General features: G+C 43.8%; 1 protein-coding gene across 1 annotated transcript in view; it reads right to left on the minus strand.

Annotated features, from left to right (window-relative positions):
- Window positions 1-20,161, minus strand: part of LOC126419143 (fatty acyl-CoA reductase wat-like) — a 166,725-nt gene that overhangs the window by 15,154 nt on the left and 131,410 nt on the right. Inside the window, 2 exon segments of the mRNA XM_050086253.1 lie at window positions 27-284; window positions 16,094-16,366. Coding sequence (XP_049942210.1) covers window positions 27-284; window positions 16,094-16,366 — 531 coding nt within the window.

Below are 20,161 nucleotides of genomic sequence, written 5' to 3' on the forward strand. Positions count from 1 at the left end.
TACCATGGAAAACAGAGCACACTCACCGATGATATCTTTTCCTGGCCGCCTCCAAGTTGTCGAAGCTCTCATTCATGATGTAAAGGCGAAATCCACGCATGGTATTGGCGAGGTGGCACTCCCAGTCGTAATCTGCGATGTCAAAGGGAAACAGCTTTCTGTCGGCTTCACCAAGACGGACAAGCAGGGACACCACGTTGTCATCTTTGAATGTCCATTCTTTAGTCCAGAATGGCTCCAGAGCTTGTGAGACCATATGAATCTTCGAGTACATGTTCCACAGTCTGAAACATCGAAGTGATGTCAGTACTTCGAACCAAACCTCTCCGTTGCGATTCATTATGACGGTTAAAGTAATAAAGACAGATTACAACTACGGTACACACCATAATCTCTTTACAACATCCTGGGTACTGTTTGCGTCACGAAGAATAGAATGAAACATGATGCCAGCACAAAACTCACTGCTCGTGAATATCTTCAAGGGCGTCGTGTACCTTTGCGTCCTCAACAGACAGACATGTCAGTAACACTTGTGAGACACATCTTCACTCCAAGTAACATCTTGGAAAGGTTTGGGAGTTAATGTGGGACACTGGCGCCAAGTCTTTCTTCCCATTACCGGACAAATAACGGTGGGATATGTGGATAATGCATCATCTCCTATCTGTGACATTATAAAGTAGATTGTGGGCATGAAGCACTCGCTACTCTCCAAGTCACACTGTTCTCACAGAAAATGGTTAACGATAAGTTTGCCTGCTTGGGGGCTGGCTGACTCCAGCAACATTGATTGAAATGATTGAACTTTTAGTTGCTATAGTCTCCGAGGAACAAATTCATGTTTTAGAAGAATGTATGATGCCAACCTTTCAGTCTCTCTGTTCAGTAATGGAGAAACCTATAGTCGACCTGATGCAAGATTGTAGCTGCTTCAAAACATTAGGGGCAACTGACAGTTAGGTCAATAGACACACAGACGTATAGGCATGGAGGTGTCTCGCAGTCTCCAGACGTAAATCCAATCGACTATGATTGGGCAGTGACGGTTGAAGACAACAAATTGCGTCAGGAATGCAGCCAAGAGACACTTTGTGATCACTTTTTTACTGTGTGCAAGAACAGTGGACAGCATCAGATTTCCAGCGTATCATCCTCCCCTCACACACTCAAAGAATGGTTGCGCTATGAGGAAGGGTTGTTTTCATATTAAGATGAAAGAAGCTCCTTTTATTTTATATTTCATCATTCTCATACCTATCTTTTATGCTCGGAAAAGAAGGCTTTTCCTCCCACAACTCTCAAGCCTAAATGGTTTGTCAACGGAGGTTTGTAATCTGCACACATAGGAAAATATTGTTATTCATTTTTTCTTTGTTGTTTTTATGTTGTTCATTTTTGTTATTGCTTAGCAATATGTAGTCATTGTGTTCCAGCAATGAAGCATTATTATACTATTGCATTTTAGTAAATGTCCCATAGTAAAAGAAAACTACCCACTGGAAGCTCATTGTTACTTTGTAGCTATACTCTTCATCTCAGTATAACCAGAACAGCGATGGGAAGTTTCTTGATCCGCTCCATATAAAGCAATCTTATCAAATTTTTGTACCATGTATTCATTGCAAGCTTCCTGGAAGAGATCAGTTTGTAGGCACCAAGCGAGGTACCGCAGTGGTCAGCACACTGGACTCGCATTCGGGAGGACGGCGGTTCAATCCCGCGTCCGGCCATCCTGATTTAGGTTTTCCGTGATTTCCCTAAATCTCTTTAGGCAAATGCCCGGATGGTTCCTTTGAAAAGGGCACGGCCGACTTCCTTCCCCAACCTTCCCTCATCCGATGAGACCGACGAACTCGCAGTTTGGTGTCCTCCCCTAAAACAACCCATTTTCATTTTGTAGGCAATGGAGTGCTTCTAAAGTGCGAGCCTCTTATTAAGAAACTTTCTTCCAATAAAAAATAACAGGTGCACTTGTATGTTCCTGCAAGTATGTTATGTACTTTTTTATATCTTTGCTGATTGTTGAGGCACTTTTAAACAAGGATTAAATCATAGCAGTAAGTACATCACACATTTATCAGGTCCAAACAAATCTACAGGCCGGTCTTAATAGTTTGCCTGTGTTTTGTTACGATGGATTGTAGATATAATGAGAGTAAAAGTTTAATCCTAGCAATACAACGCATTTTATATAATATGTACTACCAACGGTGGTAGTTCACGTCCACCACAAAATAAAATTCAAAGGAAAAACAAATTTCGTTATTTGTTGGTAACTTTTAACAGCAACATACTATTTAAAGAAGTACTGATGTATAATTGGGGTCCAGGACCTGCCTATCTTCTGGCTCCGTTTTAGCGATACCAACCCATTTTCCGTAATATGCACACTGAGTGGGGGTGGGGATTGGGGTAGCACATTATGACAACAACAAATTTTTTTTAAAAAATATAAGTTTCGATAACCGTCGTTGACATTTGTTTATAACATCCTTTTTAAAGATACACAGATGTGAAAGATGGGTCCGGAACCTAAAAATATGACTATCACATTTGCTGAAAAACGTGACGTTCACTACTAAGACTTAAATTTATGTGTAAAGTTTTAATGAAAAAGTTAATACAATTACATAATCTGATATAAGAAGTAATTGAAAGCAACTAACACTTTAAAAAAAAAAATTTAAAATGTAAAGTGTATGAAGAGATTGCAATATTTTCAAAAGGCAGGTGTGCAGAAGCCCCCTCTCCCAGCTGTATTGTGAGGGTTAAAGTAATGCTGTCAGGTTTAAAAATAGTAATGGCAACAATTTTAATGGGAATTCAGGAGATACAGTTTCAGACAGTTGATGTCAATATCGAAATATCTGTTGAGGAAAATTGACTATCTACAGAACTAGCTATGCAAATTGGTAAATCTGTGAGGCACATGAGTAATGAGGTAAAGAACACCAATATGAAATCTCTCAAATGTCACAAACCATAAAATTATGCGGAAGTCATCAGAGCTCACAGTATAACAGAAAATTTTGGAAGTGCGGTAAAATGCTTTTGCTGTCGAAACTATCTTGCGTAAATCACCAGTTAGGAAACCACAAGACATCCGGTAGTAACATTTAGAACAGAGCCGAAAATCAACTGCCGACACGCTGATAATGGCGGAAAGCTAGCCGAAGTGGAATACACAGGAATTTGGTGAAATGCAGTACGTGTGTTTAGATGGTAACGCAAGGTATGAAATAACATGATACACTGACCGCCAGGTCAGGGATGGAGAGATGAAATGTTGAGCATCTGGGTAAGGGGAGTGACTCTAGAAAGAATAATTGATTCTACAACTGGTAATGATCACTAAATATCTGAAATAAGTATTACAGAAGCATAGTACTACAACTGAAAAGTATGGTGTAAAGTCATATAATCTAAAAAAGAAACGTAACTGCAAGAATGGAAACCAACACAATATCCCAAAATGAGCTGTGACAGTAAATTGCAATAGTGTACTAGCATTTAGCCACAAAGCTTTGCATACATTCAAATTTTTTTCTGCCTGCGGAATGGTGGCAGAATTTACCCCACAGGAGATAAAAATGGTAAGAATTACGTTAGTTTCTAACTGCGTGTTTTCTCCAGATCAGCAAAATGATACACGTTGGTAGTAAGATACGCTTCATTCATAATTAACCACTATATATGTTTATACATCGTCAGTTAATGAGAAAGCACAAGTATGTGCAGGTGAGACATGTGATCTATTTACATTTGGGTTTCACCTCTTCAAGAATTCTGTAAGTATAGACACACTAACATTGCCAATGCCCTATCCAGTTTACGAGTACATGGAGATTACACTAGCAGGACAAAAGCAAATATGGAAAAATGTGACCCATTAAACGAAAACGTCTTAGAGGAGAGCTATGCAAACAAAATATTAAAAAATATGACCGTAACCTACTGCAGAAATTGGTTAAGACTAAATTCTCGACAAATAATGTTGCAAAATTACAGGTTAGGGGTCTGTTTAATAGTGTAGGTTAACATTTGAATGAGGTGAGGCTGTGCCTACATCATAATTCAGGTATGGATTTTTGGGGACTACAGGAATCAGTTGGAGGTGAAAGCTGTCGCAACACTCTCTCACCATATTCTTCGCTGACACCTCCGTTGTCTTCACCGCTGGCAGGCCACTGAGCCTGCCTATTTTAAGTGTTCTCGCGCAGGGTTGCTTCGCCGTCTGGCAGTGGTGGCATGCACAAACGTTTGAGGCAATGCCTCGTCGACGCGGCAGCGGAGTCTTGTCACTTATTGACTCAAGGTGTGTGTAATTTTCAAGTCAGCCGCATCGTCAGCTGCGGTAAGTGGACCACTATGTCCTCAAATTACGTTACACAGCGGTATTCCTTCAGCACCATAACTGCAGGTGCTATGGTCACCAAAGACCAACAAGTCATTTAGAAAGCAAAGATGATATTGGTGTTGCGCCTAAGAGATAGTGAGTGACTAATGAATTATAAGGGGACTGACTGACATCAGTTGAGTCTAACGTTCCTATTTTAAAACACATATTACCACTGAAAATAGACTGTAATAATTAGAATGAACATCAATTAATACACACCGACGGGAAAAAATTGCAACACCAAGAAGGAGTTGTGCGTCATAAATGAAAGTTGGTAAGCGTGTTTCTACATCTGAAATTTCACGCCAGTGGATGCAAATCAGGTTTGCTTTAAGAAAACACTGTAACAGTCGTGAACGTAAATTTCCTTTGAGATTGGAAGTGGCGGGTCGATGTTAGTCAAGGAGTTGCCATTATCGACGCCTCAGTGAGTTTGAACGACATTGTGTAATAAGGCTACGAGAAGTTGGATGTTCCTTCAGCTATATTTCAGATAGACTTGTAGGAATGTAGCCACAATTATGATTATTGGCAGCAGTATTCACGAGAATGTATGATCGCAAGAATACTGGGCTCCAGACGTCCGCGTGGCACTACCTAGAGGGATGACCATAGTGTTCAGCTTATGGCTCTGGCGCATTGTACTGCATCCGTAGCAGCAATCTTAGCAGCAGTTGGCACCACAGAGCCACAGATAACTGTTACAGATCGGTTACTTTAAGGATAACTCCGTGCCACACGCTCTGTAGCGTGCACTCCACTGACCACAGACGACCGCCGTTTGCGACTTCGATGATGTCAAGCGAGAGCTCAGTGGAGGGGAGGTCTGTTGGGTTTTCTGATGAAAGCTGGTTCTGCCTCGGTGCCGGTGATGGTCGTACGTTGGTTAAAAGGAGACCAGTTGTAGACCTGGAGCCAAACTCTCTGCGTGGTAGACGCAGTAGACCTACGTACACCTGGTCCTATTTCTGGGCTTCGATTTAGTATGACAGCAGAAGCACTCTTGCGATTATCCTACGCATCCTGACTGCAATTTTTTACGTCAGTCTGGGGATTCGACGTATTGTGCTTTCATTCGCGAACAGCCATTCCAGGTGGTGTTTTCGAATAGGGTCACACTCGCCCAATCGCAGTTACAACCCAAGATGCTCCACAGTGTGTCAACATGTTGCCTTGGCCTGCTTGAACACCAGATTTGTGTCCGTTTGAGCAGTATCTGACAGCATCGGGCGACAACTCAAGCGGCATCCAAAAACTGCATTAATTGTCCCTATATTGACCGACAAAGTGCTACAGGAATAGAACTTCTTCGGACAAACTGATATCCGACACCTATACAACACATTACATGCACGATTGCATGCTCGCGTGCAACATTTTGGCGGTCACATCAGTTACTATTGCACCGGCTTCTCACATTTGCAGTGGCTTATGTTGCACTTACATTAACCTGTGAACTTGCAAAGTTACACAATTAAATATGCTATCGAGACAAACGTGTTCCCGAAACTCACTTCTGTACATTAACTACTTTTGGCATTGTGACTTTTTCCGTCAGTGTATAATTATCCTAATTGTAACTTCGATTATTTGAAACATCTGGATATTTATCATCACTGTGTGTTAGCTACAGCCCCTACAGCGTAATGAAAGCGGTCATCATCAACATCTTCACGGTCGGCCAGGCAGACCGTTCATTCAAACAATAATGTTTTTTGTCTTGCCACTGAGTTGAGTTTGCTAACATGAGCGTGATCGTAATTGTCTTCCTCGCGGTCGACCATGTAGTCCGTTCACGTAAACAGTAATTCATCATCATCCTTTCATGACTTCCACGGGCATCCAACACCTGTCAGAGCAGTCGATTTATAGAACTAACACTTTCCAACATGGTTAAAGTCTTTCTTCCGTAATAGGTGCCCCTACCAGTTGCGGTCGTTTTCTTCCATTTCCTCCTTTATATTAATGCCTTTAAATTTCCTTTCACATTTTTATTTCGTCTCTAGGAATATATCCCTCCGTTTTTCTTATGAATTTAATTAATGGCTCTTCTTTCTTTTCAAAGCTCGATTCTCACAACCATACAACAGGGTGGCTCTAAGCACTATGGGCCTCAACATCTTAGGTCGTCAGTCCCCTAGACTTAAAACTACTTATACCTAACTAGCCTAAGGACATGACACCCATCCATGCCCGAGGCAGGATTCGAACCTGCGACCGTAGTAGCCGGGTGGTTCCGGACTGAAGCACCTAGAACTGCTCGACCACAGCGGCCGGCTACAACAGGGTGGGCACTGATTATAAAGCTTTCTGCTTCTTGATGTTCCGTGTGTGTGATTGTATCTTGAAAGAAATGTTGTTGGTTTATGGTTGTACCGCAGATTCCTTGCACTTAGGGTCCATATACGGGGTGTTGGGGGTATAAGCGCAGACATTTCTACTGATGACTTAAGGCAGTGCAGTGAACAACATTACATGAGTATTGCAGACTAAAAATTATAGCTATAACAAGTAGTATGCTTTTAAGCTGTCTAGTACCTTCAGACACACATGGTACATGCTAACCATTAACGTTTATTTTCCCCTGGGCAGCAGGTCAGGTATTTAAGTGTGGCTGCGTGGACATAAAACGGATAGTCGGTCCATACTGAAAGGAGTAGTCCATTTCATGGCGCACTTACGACTTTCCAGAAAACACCAGGTAGTAAATTACATGATATGTTTGCGAGGAAACTGTTAGACGCAGAGAAAAAACAACTAAGACACCAAAAACCGGTAAGTATTATGGTTCCAGTTATCATAACATCTGCACCTATACCCCCAACATCCTGTATATACTACTGATCATGTATTAAATATTGTACATCACTACTCATAAGAGTACTTGTGATAAGAGTCTACATAAATGTGCTATAGGCGTATCGTTAATCGGAATACTTCAGTTTACAGGGCTTAATGTTTGAATAGTGGATACTAATTCTTGAAATGGAGAAAAGTTAACAGTTGAATTAATGAATTTGATTATCTTGGCAAGGCAGTTATCAGCTTGTAAATAATTTATAAAATGCGTGACACACAAATACTGACTTTATTTGTAAGTTTGATTTATAACGTTGGCTGCAAATCAGTTCTTCGACGAACGTGAAAGTCGTTCATTTTAGTGCTTTAACTGGGTTCGGGCTACCATGCCCGTCTCCAGATGGCTAATATTTCCAGTTACATAGACGTTTTGATCAAGTGCGTGGGATCTGCTCCTACACTGCACAAGAACATTTTAATATTTTGTGATAATTTGTAAGCTGTTTAATTAATAAAATACAATTATTTCACATTATATATATAAAAAAATACAAATACTTCAGCATGTTTTTATTAATGATACAGCTTATAAGGTTGTACTAAATATTCAAATATACGTGTGCAGTGTAGGAGCAGACGACGTGTGTTGATTAAAGCATCTGTGTAACTGAAAATATTAACCGTTAGAAGATGGGCATGGTAGCTTTAAACCGATGAAAAGTATATGTGGCTGGTTTCGTCATTCAACTACTAGAGACAAGATATCTTACACTGAATGCCCTCTTGGCGAGAACTTGATAATACAGTGAACGTTGCCTCAAAATAAATTGACAGCACAGAATAAGTCAGAAAACTTATTATTAAATAGCAGACAACAGTAAATAACAACTTCACGAGCACTGTATCTACTCTAAATCAACAAATACACCAAAAGCTAAAACTGATTCTTGAATCCAAATTTACCATAGCTACAATAGCTATTTAAAGTGATCTAGAGAAGTCCTATATATTGTTAGAACAAGGAGGAACAAAAAGAGTTCGACACTGCAGAAACAAAAGATCAGAGACGAACACAAGCTTACCAATGATTTAATAGCACTCCCAAGGGGGCTAATTTAACACAGAACACTCCAGTACGAGAGTGCATTTCAAGGTAAGATAAGATGCATTTGCAGTAGCACTGCTCCGAAGCCAACAGTGCACAGAACGCACTGAATGATACACCTGCTGGGTCAACACTAAAGAGAACCGCAGCCCATTCGCAGAACCGCTGTTCTCATCGAACACCACAGGGACGTCCCCCTTCCTGCCCCCTCGGTGTGCTGCCATGCAGCAACCCATACCACAGGTAGAATTCACTCGCATACGGCCTACATCTACATCTACATTTATACTCCGCTTGCCACCCAACGGTGTGTGGCGGAGGGCACTTTACGTGCCACTGTCATTACCTCCATTTCCTGTTCCAGTCGCGTATGGTTCGCGAGAAGAACGACTGCCGGAAAGCCTCCGTGCGCGCTCGAATCTCTCTAATTTTACACTCGTGATCTCCTCGGGAGGTATAAGTAGGGGGAAGCAATATATTCGGTACCTCATCCAGAAACGCACCCTTTGGAAACCTGGACAGCAAGCTACACCGCGATGCAGAGCGCCTCTCTTGCAGAGACTGCCACTTGAGTTTGCTAAACATATCCGTAACGTATCACTCTAACCAAATAACCCTGTGACGAAACGCGCCGCTCTTCTTTGGACCTTCTCTATCTCCTCTGTCAACCCGACCTGGTACGGATACCACACTGATGTGCAATACTCCAGTGTAGGTCGAACGAGTGTTTTGTAAGCCACCTCCTTTGTCGATGGACTACATTTCCTAAGGACTCTCCCAATGAATCTCAACCTGACACCCGCCTTACCAGCAATTTTATATGATCATTCCACTTCAAATCGTTCCGCACGCATACTCCCACATATTTTACAGAAATAACTGCTACCAGTGTTTGTTCCGCTATAATATAATCATACAATAAAGGAGCCTTCTTTCTATGTATTCGCAATACATTACATTTGTCTATGTTAAGAGTCAGTTGCCGCTCCCTGCACCAAGTGCCTATCCGCTGCAGATCTTCCTGCATTTCGCTGCAATTTTCTAATGCTGCAACCTCTCTGTATACTACAGCATCATCCGCGAAAAGCGGCATGGAACTTCCGACACTATCTACTAGGTCATTTATATATATTGTGAAAAGCAATGGTCCCATAACACTCCCCTGTGGCACGCCAGAGGTTACTTTAACGTCTATAGACGTCTCTCCATTGAGAATAACATGCTGTGTTCTGTTTGCTAAAAACTCTTCAATCCAGCCACAGAGCTGGTCTGATATTTCGCAGGCTCTTACTTTGTTTATCAGGCGACAATGCGGAACTGTATCGAACGCCTTCCGGAAGTCAAGGAAAATAGCATTTACCTGGGAGCCTGTATCTAATATTTTCTGGGTCTCATGAACAAATAAAGCGAGTTGGGTCTCATACGATCGCTGTTTCCGGAGTCCATGTTGATTCCTACAGAGTAGATTCTGTGTTTCCAGAAATGACATGATAAGCGAGCAAAAAACCTGTCGAGTTTTCTTAGGAACTATGGCGCCTGGCTCCATCTGCTTGATTTTTCAGGGACGTCGACGTGTCGATAACAAGCTGCTCGTAGCTCAGGTCCGGCATTGCACCAGATTTCGACAGAACTATCAGCTCTGTCCTTGCTGTGGAACTTTCCCTGCACGCTCTCTTCCTCGCTGTCGTCCGACAGACAGTCCAGTCCCCTCCAGCGGCTCTACCGCCACACAGCAGACTGCGCAGTGGGCGCTACTCACGGGATGCACGGCACTGCATGAGCCTCTGCTGTCCCTTGTTGCCACTGAAACTAAGTCGACTGCGTGTCGCCGCTCACTGCCCGACTATCATCGCTGATCAATCCAAGCCGTGCCCGACACATTTACTGGTCAGCCTCCAGTCCCTCCCACTGCAGCGTTCTCTGCAGGCCTCTGCATTCTAGCCGGGCCCTCTGGACGACCACGTATCATTCGAACGATTCACAAAGCGGGCGGCAATTTGAACGTGCTGTAATTCTGAGCACATAATTAATATTGTAAATTAGAATAATACGTGACCTAATTTAGGAAAAGTGTTCATGCTGATTCTTTTGGTAGACTTTAGGAATTTAGGATGAAGAGCAACAGCTGTTATGATGGCTCATAATAAATTTATATAAACTAATTGAGCCGTGGCTGGCTCGTGTAATGCCTTGCATTAAACCTTGGTTGCTATTCCCTGATTAGTCTCCCGTGGTTACCGCGAATATGCTGTTACCCTCTCTCTCCGCGAGTCGCAGCAGCAGCGTGTATCGATATTCGCACCGTGGTGCTATCTTTGACCTCGCGTTTATATTTCCGGCTGTGCCGTGTGCTGGTTGTTGGTCGGTTGGCGTGCAGCAGCGAGGAAGTCTCGGTGGCGCGTGTCTGTGCGAGGCCGCTGACAGCGTCAACGCGCGGTTGGAGTGTGAGGGGCTGTTCCCATTGCTACGAGGTCTGTCGCGCACCGATCGCGGACACGAAAGTTGAGTCTTTACTTAATCTACCAGCCAGCCCCAACTGTTCACATTGTGTCGTTTGAATTTCGTTGTGGACTGTTGGGACATTCCCGCGAGCAACAACGTGTGTTTTCAAGTTGGCGAAAGTCTAGTCGACTTCCTGTGGAGTTTAACTTAACTTGGTTATATTTTAATTGAAGTGCACCAGCGTAATGTTCTGCCTTGTGACGACTAACGTTCCGGTTACCTGTCCTGGCCGTTGACGTAAATTCAGGCAGTGAATTTTCCTCGTCGTGTTGTGGCTGTCCAGCACGGATTGTAGTTTGACAGCTGAGTGTGTAATTTGTCGTGGTCGCCGATACCTTCTGAGTTGTTCCATTGAACTCCCTTTTGTGTGCTGGTGGGGTGGAGCGGAAGTTATCCTGTCGCTCTGTCCGTCGACTGTCTGTCGGTTGGGTTGCCGTCGGATTGAGAATTGTTGGGCCGACTGTCTGTCTCAGCTAAGCGAGCGTCGGTGTTTGAATTCCAGGACGACCCTTGGAAACTTCTGAGCGCCGTCTGATGTGCTGCATTTTCTTATTTGTCCTTGTTGTTTGTTTATGTATGGCTTCTAGCCGGTTTTAAATTAAATTTGTTTTGCCCTTGAGGCGTGAGATTGAATGGCGCATTTAGCCGGGAATTAAGTTCCAAAATTAATGTTTGGCTTGCTCTGTTTTTAATGTTTTCTGTACCCTTGTAATATTTGTCAACCGGATAAAGTAGTTTGTTCGAGTGCAACTGGCAGCCACTCATTTTGGCCCCTTTCCACAAATTAAAGTATCTCTCCTGTCCTGCGGGTATGGCAGGGGGTCTCACTAATTAACAACAATGGTTGAGGTATAATCAAAGGTAGAAACGTCTGTTTTACAGTACTATTTGAATGCTGGAAATGGAATGAACGTAGAATACACTTGTTAGTGGTACTAGACATAAATTACTGCAGTAAAATATGATGTTTCTAATTTTCTTCAGCTATAAACTATGACATGTAACGCTATTATTGTGGTGTGTGTGTATGTGTGGGGTAGGGGTTGATGTGTGATTGACATTGATGTAGATAGTCAGACATGTCTTAAACACAGTAGCATACCAAGAACTGTGACGCCCGTAAGAGCTGACACACTTTATTCTTAGTAACAATGCTGGACTTTGATATTTTGCCTCACGTATTGGCTCATTGTAGCTGCACGTTAACTGAGCATGTGTGTCTTGTTCCGCAACGTGCCTGCGACTAATTGGTCGTCTCTAACAGACACGCCAATAGGAACAAAGTGTGACGTTAAGCATCCATGACAGTGATGACCAGATTTGTGTCAGTCGCTAAGAAAGTCAACTGTTCAATCAAGGGTGGGCTGAACATGGTTGTACTGGACTAATGACTGACTTATTGTCTGTAATACTAGCAGTTTCGAATAGCGGTTACTTTCAATGGCGAAATCTTCAACAAGGAAGTTCTGGGATCAAAAGTACTACCTTTTCTTCTATTTCTGGCCAATGAGAGTCATTTCTATGTAACTTGAGTGATATGTTCTTCTTCGTCTCTAAAGACCGGTTCCAGCTGACTTACCCTAAATCACCAAGTCACACTTGAGATCGTTATATCATCGTCAGGAAAATACGAGGCGTGTAAAACAAGAAATGCAACACTTTTTTCTTGACCAATTTCGGCTGCAAAAATACTGAATTTGGTGTCGGACATCGAAGCATATTCCAGCTTCAGCCCCCATGGCTTCATAAAGTTCCGATAGGTACTATACAGGGTGAGTCACCTAACGTTACCGCTGGATATATTTCGTAAACTACATCAGATACTGACGAACCGATTCCACAGACCGAACGTGAGGAGAGGGGCTAGTGTAATTGTTTAATACAAACCATACAAAAATGCACGGAACTATGTTTTTTAACACAAACCTACGTTTTTTTTAATGGAACCACGTTAGTTTTGTTAGTACATCTGAACATATAAACAAATAGGTAATTAGTGCCGTTTGTTGCATTGTAAAATGTTAATTACATCCGGAGATATTGTAACCTAAAGTTGACGCTTGAAACCTCCGACGTTCAGTTGCGTTTTGTAACAAACACGGGCCACGGTCGGCGAGCAGCATCTGCAGGGACATGTTTACGATGACGACCGTGTTTACGAGTGTGGCTGTAGTGCACTGTTGTGGTTTGTTCTAGCTGTCGCAGTGTCCGCATGTAGCGCTTGCTGCTATTGTTATTCTGCATTCGTCTCCGCACGCAGACCAACTGTAGTACACCGCGTTACCAGACGTCTGTGATAGTGTAGTGTTGTAGGAACTGTGACCGTGGTGTATTCGAACTCTGAAAAGGCGGAGATGATACTCATCTATGGCGAGTGTTGACAAAATGCAGCTGAAGCCTGCAGGGTGTATGCAGAACGGTACTCGGACAGAGAGCATCCAACGTGCCGCAAATTGCAAAACATCTACCGCCAACTGTATGCAACAGGTATGGTCGTAGCACGTAAACGGGTCCGTAACAGGCCCGTCACAGGAGAAGCGGGTGCAGTTGGTGTGTTAGCTGCTGTTGCCATGAACCCACACATGATTACACGGGACATTGCGAGAGCCGGTGGACTGAGTCAAAGTAGTGTCATGCGCATACTGCATCGTCACCGCTTTCACCGGTGTCATGTGTCGCTACATCAGCAATTACATGGTGATGACTAATCATCGAGTGCAATTCTGTCAATGGGCATTAACAGAGAATGCGTTGCAGTTCTACCTGTTTACCGATGAAGCGGGTTTCACAAACCACGGGGCAGTGAATCTACGAAACATGCATTACTGGTCCGTGGACAATCCTCGGTGGCTCAGACAGGTAGAGCGACAGCGACCGTGGACTGTAAATGTATGGTGCGGAATCATTGGCGACCACCTCATTGGTCCTCACTTCATTGCAGGGGCCCAAACAGCTGCAACGTACATCGCGTTTCTACAGAATGATCTGTCAACGTTGCTCGAAAATGTCCCACTGGAAACACGTTGACGTATGTGGTATCAGCATGATGGTGCACCAGCACATTCCGCAATTAACACTAGGCTGACCCTTGACAGGATGTTCGACGGGCGTTTCATAGGACGTGGAGGACGCATAACTCGGCCAGCCCGTTCTCCTGATCTTACACCTCTGGGCTTCTTTCTGTGGGGTACGTTAAAGGAGAATGTGTACCGTGATGTGCCTACAACTCCAGAGGATATGAAACAACGTATTGTGGCAGCCTGCGGCAACATTACACCAGATGTACTGCGGCGTGTACGACATTTATTACGCCATGATTGCAATTGTGTGCAGCAAATGATGGCCACCACATTGAACATCTATTGGCCTGACATGTCGGGACACACTCTATTCCACTCCGTAATTGAAAACGTGTGTACGTGTACCTCACCCCCTCATGGTAATGTACACGTGCGTCAGTGAAAAAGACCAATAAAAAGGTGTTAGCATGTGGACGTAATGTGCTGTTCCTGTCTCTTCTGTACCTAAGGTCCATCACCGTTCCCTTTGGATCCGTACGTAATTCCGTGCTCTCCTATACACACGATCGAACAGCGGAGGAGTTGTACTCAAGCGTGAACTTTAGGTTACAATATCTCCGGATGTAATAAACATTTTACAATGCAACAAACGGCACTGATTACGTATTTGTTTATATGTTCAGATGTGCTAACAAAACTAACGGGGTTTCATTTAAAAAAAACGTAGGTTTGTGTTAAAAAACATACTTCTGTGCAATTTTTTATGGTTTGTATTAACCAATTACACTAGCCCCTCTCCTCATGTTCGGTCTGTGGAATCGATTCGTCAGTATTTGATGTGGTTTACGAAGTATATCCAGCGGTAATTTTAGGTGACTCACCCTGTATATTGTTTTGAAAATGTCGCTTGGCACGGAGGTGCGTTCCGAGCACAGAGCTGTCACTGAGTTTCCTTCGGCGGAAAACCAGAGCATCGCACACATCCACAGGCGCTTGCAGAATGTCTACGGAGACGTGGCAGTCCACAGAAGCAGAACTCTCAGGTCTCCCGCGTAACGGCCGGCCGCACGCAGCTGTGGCTCCTGCAGCGTTGAAACGTGCAGACATCCTGATCCGAGATGATCGACGGATCACCACAAAGCACTTCACTGTTCTATGACAATGCAAGGCCTCGCACAAGTCTGCATACCGGAGACGAGCTCACGTAACTTCATTGGGCTGTTCTTTCTCATCCCCACCAGGATCCCGCACCCTCCGACTTCTACCTGTTCGCCCCATCGAAGGATGTACTCCGCGGGAAGCAGCACGTTTGATATAGCAAGACCTTGGTTCCGATGTCGCCCATTAGAGTGGTCCCCTGCGGGCATACAAGCCGTCCCAGTAATATGGCGCAAGACCTTCGCATTGAACGAACTTCATGTTGAAATATAGTTAGTTCTAACCAAAAGACTGGTGAATAATATGGTGTACTGGAATCCTGAGTAAAACCAATCCGCTTTCAGAAAAAAAGTATTGATACCCTTCACGTTTCTGGATGCAAAATATTGTTGTACAAATCAACGTTACTGGAACCATTCCATGTGGCTGAAACGTTGATGGCATTGCTGTTTGCAACTAACGTTAACGTAGTCACATATCTGCGAACGTTTTATGGAAGATGATGATAATCGTGGGGGCCTACGCTCAAAGTATTTCATCAGTTGGTGATGTGACATTCAATCCATGACGAATATAGCTACAGCATGAGTATGGACAGGATCAATTCGAAATGATATTCTCTACTATAACTCGATGACACAGCAGGTTCCGCAGAAACGTTTGTCAGTATGTTTTGTACAAGCTTTCGTTTTCAGACTGTGCTCCATTTTCCGATTAGATTTGATTTATTTTGATGTCTCCTACGGGGGTAAAATTTTCTCAAATTGTAGTGTAGATTAGTTGTAATTTGTGATGAATCTCTTGGGCTTCATTGGCTATTACTGGTGTTCCTACAGCGTTCAAGCAGTTGAAATGTCCAGTACCGATAAACAAATTTTCTTCTTCCTGTGAAAGAGGACTAGCACCATGAGGTAAACAAGTTGGGGTTAGGTCAGAGAATTTACCGCACTCTTGGAGAACACGTTTATATTATATACTCAGAAATTTTGATCATGTAACATAGATACGTTAATAATAATTCACAAAATTTTGGACAATGAATTCAACAGCAAAGCTTGTGCAACAAAAAATTTCGACTGTCAGTACAGAATTGTCAGGGTTACTTACATTGGCTTCATTCCCTTGAGATACAGAAACGAATCTACGATCATAGCTGGAATTAGGTGGAGGACGACAGCGGCGATAACGTACAAGTATTTCTCCTTGAGCAGTACGACGTAAGCGACCCATAAGTTTCGTATGCTGGGATAATCGGTGCCTTTCTGTACGTAGCGGCATAAAAGATCCCAGGATATGGGATGGCGTGGCGTCGACACGTAGTTGTAGATGACTGGTTCAGCTGTTGCCCGCTGTGTCGGAGTTTGACTGCTGTGTCTGCACCTGCAATAGTAACACCATCAGTGAGTAGAGAGACTGAGATCTCAGTAGGTCGCTGCCACGTGCACGAGAAGATTCAGTGGTGTGTCAAAAGTCACGACACCTGGTGGTGTACTGTAGAATTTAGTTGGTCCAGAGAAGTTTTTATGCAGAAATACTGATACTATGAAGGCGTGCTGAAAAGTAAGGGCTCGTAATATTTATGTGAAAATTCTTAAAGCTCTCAAAACAAAACTAGCTTTTTAACAGTCTCGTCTGTATTCTTCATGTCTACATATTTATTTCACGACACAGTCACGTTGGCGACGAACACGTTTTTCCCAGAGACCAGTTTGTTGATTCCGTCACTAGTAGAATATTTGACTTTACTGACGGGATTGTAACCTTACCTCCCCTTACACCGCTTTATCACTATAAAAGTGAAGTCCTCAGAGGGGTTCTTTAAGTTTTGGAAACAGGTGAAAATCTGGTTGGATCAGATGAAGAGTATATAGAGGATAGGTCCAGGTCCGAACTTTATGGAGGATGATCGATGACGAGGAGTCCAAGGCGTCGGATTGTTGCAGATGTCAGAACGCTCGTATGTGGTCTTGAATTGTCATGACAAATGAGAGAGTCCTCCATGTGAGGGAAAATTATTCGAATTTGTGCTTTAGGTTGTCTGAGAGTCTACAGTACGTTGTTTGTCACGCAGCAACGTAGTTATGGTGCACACTGCCCTCTAGCGGCAGAGCGTTGCAAAATGCGTCGGTGAAGCGGGCAAGTCGACAGAGTAATATGCATGACACGTATTACCTCACCCGATATTGAGAACAGAATAAGAATTCGGTGGCACTGCCTTCCAGCACGCTCTCGTACATTCAGAGCAGAGGCGTTGTTGAACACAGTGCCACATGCCATCAAAAAGTACAGGAAAGCTGTTAACCCACTTCTTATTTTTGTTTACGCATTTTTCTTTTGTATTGTACTTGGGACTTCATTTCTGCTCCTTGCCAATGAATAGGCCAGATCACCCGTTTTTGTCCTAGGAAAATGGGTACCAGCAAGAGGGATTCACTTGAGTGCCTGTCGTATGTTCGCATTCAGATAATAACGCATCAAAGCTGAGCTCATAGTATATGTGTACTAGCCTGTCGAGCACGACATACTATCAAACTTTCGACTGTCGTTCTATGCACCAGCTTGCGAGAAAAACTACAGTCGTGAAAGTGCTATGTAGGATCATTCTTCGCCTTTTGCCCTGTACAATCGCGCACGTCACAGTATTCGATGGTCATTTATTAATACCAGTCCACGACTCTCGCTATCCACTCAAAACTTGCAAACAGTGCTCCAGCAGTGTACGTCACATACAGGATGGTCCGCCACTTACTAATACCACTCTTGGAGTTTCCCGCTACGTATCAAGCAGCAAGCAGTTGTTGCAATAGTGTACTTCTAGCACGAGGTGACGAAATGCTCCCACTACTTGCACCCTTACGAAATTCTAGAGTACGAGGGACACACAAAATTCATCACACCACTACCTTGGCAGCTTTTTCCCCCAGTGGACTCTTTAGTGCCCATGGGGCTGCACCAGTGGTCGAGCTGCCGAAAGATTCTTGTTGTCTGAAGATCAGCACTATAACAGGGTCATTTTCAGTCAAGGATCTATGTTTATGCTCGCCAGCTTCACACACACTGCTCATTAGAAAACTAATGATGATCCTCACTCTTCTTTGGTGAAATGACAAATGCCACTCGGTAATTAATAAGAGACCTACGGCTCTACGGAGGTACAAGTTTTGGCCATCTGATGGGAACTTCACACCCTAAACAGCAAGAGCGATATTGCGCCGACTACTGAGGAGCACTTGGCTCACATTAATCTCAGACGAGATTCAGTTTTCCGTCACTACTGAGTGCTTACCGAGAGAGGAAGCTGGGACTTCACATCCCCTAATGGTCAAGTTTATCACTGTCCACACTCAGTCACGATTGGCTGTAGCACGAAACTCGGCACCTCGTCACGACACTAAGTAGCATGTTCCTGCATCTCACTGGCCTTCCCTAGAAAATAGTCTTTAAAATTTTTATCTTAATACGGGAAACTGAACAACATCCTAACGCAAGGAAATTGTTTTAATACCCCTTCTTATACCTGGGAGGAGAAAGAAGTCCCCAGCAGCTATCACAGTGCTGCTCTCCCCAGCTATGTGGGAAAGACTTCGGGCCAGATAGACATCCACCACCTTGCATGGATCTTAGAATCCAGGTAGCTCCTTATTAGCTTAGAGTGTGGGTTCTTGAGTTACCACTCCTCCGTTGATAACCCAACTGTGTTGGAGATGGCAATGATTTCCTACTCTACAGTCAGTCCTACGATTCGTATCTATCGCTTTTCACGTCTTTCACCTGTAGGAATGTTTGTTAATGTGGAAAACGCCGAGTTACACCGCGATTCTATATCGAAGTTAAAATACCCATAAAAGTTTTTAAAAATGTTTCCCTCATTTCATGAAACTAAGCTTACAAATTTTGGATTGAGAAAAACAAATACTCGTGATAAAAATATTTGTTAGCTTTAGATCCTGTCACATACAATGTGTAGAAGTATTTTATGTTAACGGATTAAGAGAAAACGGTACATTTTATTTACATAAGCCAACAGGAGTGGCAGTGCGATTCTAGGCGCTACAGTCTGGAACCGAGCTACCGCTACGGTCGCAGGTTCGAATCCTGCCTCAGGCATGGATGTGTGTGATGTCCTTAGGTTAGTTAGGTTTAATTAGTTGTAAGTTCTAGGCGACTGATGATCTCAGAAGTTAAGTCGCCTAGTGCTCAGAGCCATTTGAACCATATGCCAACAACATTGAAAGTCCATTTGATTTCTTTTAATGATAGGCACCTGGCAGTTAGTTGGATCTGAAGGAAATTTTGTGGTCGCTTTTCGACGCCATTGTCTTTTGTCTTGCCTATTGTCAATTTGCGGAGCATCTCTGCATACATACCATCAGTGATCCACCAGCTTTGTGTCATTCGAACCACCCAGATGTAGATTGAGATTTTCAGTCTGCAGCGGAGAGTGCGCTGATATGAAGCTTCCTGGTAGATTAAAACTGTGTGCCGGGCCAAAACTCGAACTCGGGACCTTTGCCTTTGGCAGGCAGGTTCTCCACCATCTGAGCTACCGAAGCACGACTCACGCCCCATCCTCACAGCTTTACTTCTGCCAGTACCTCAAATAATAAAGTGCACTTATAGTGACCTAAGTGACATCATTTGATTTTGCAGAGGAAATGGACCGAAATCTTTATTTCCAGCAGTACGGTCATCACTTGTTCTCCAACACAATCAGTACACATCTTTGAGATCGCAGCAACACCCAGTGCAGTCGCCACGACGTCCGCGCTCCAACTGAATTAGTTCAAATCGTCGCCACCCCCTGGCCCCGCCGGCCAGCGCGCGGATCGCTACCGACGGCTGTCACGTGAGGCGGTTGCTCACGCGGTGGGGGCCGGCCCGCGCTAGCCGCTGGACCAGCGATCGCTCGTACGATGTAAACATGTTTTCGCTGGACACGCTCGAACTTGATGAGGCTGACGTCACAACGGTCCGTTGTCCGTTCACCACGTGTATTCATCACCTCTGCACGTTTCCCGCCAAAATTGTTTGCCTGAGGGCGGAATCACACAAAGGCTGGCGTGCACTCGGTGGTCCACGTCACAGATCCCCGGCCAGCGGGCGCTGGCCCGTGCTAGCTGCTGGACCCTGTAAACATATTTTCGCTGGACATGCTGGAACCAGCCGATGTGTTCG

The sequence above is a fragment of the Schistocerca serialis genome, chromosome 9 (assembly GCF_023864345.2).
Source record: "Schistocerca serialis cubense isolate TAMUIC-IGC-003099 chromosome 9, iqSchSeri2.2, whole genome shotgun sequence".
In the NCBI taxonomy this organism is placed as follows: Eukaryota; Metazoa; Arthropoda; class Insecta; order Orthoptera; family Acrididae; genus Schistocerca; species Schistocerca serialis.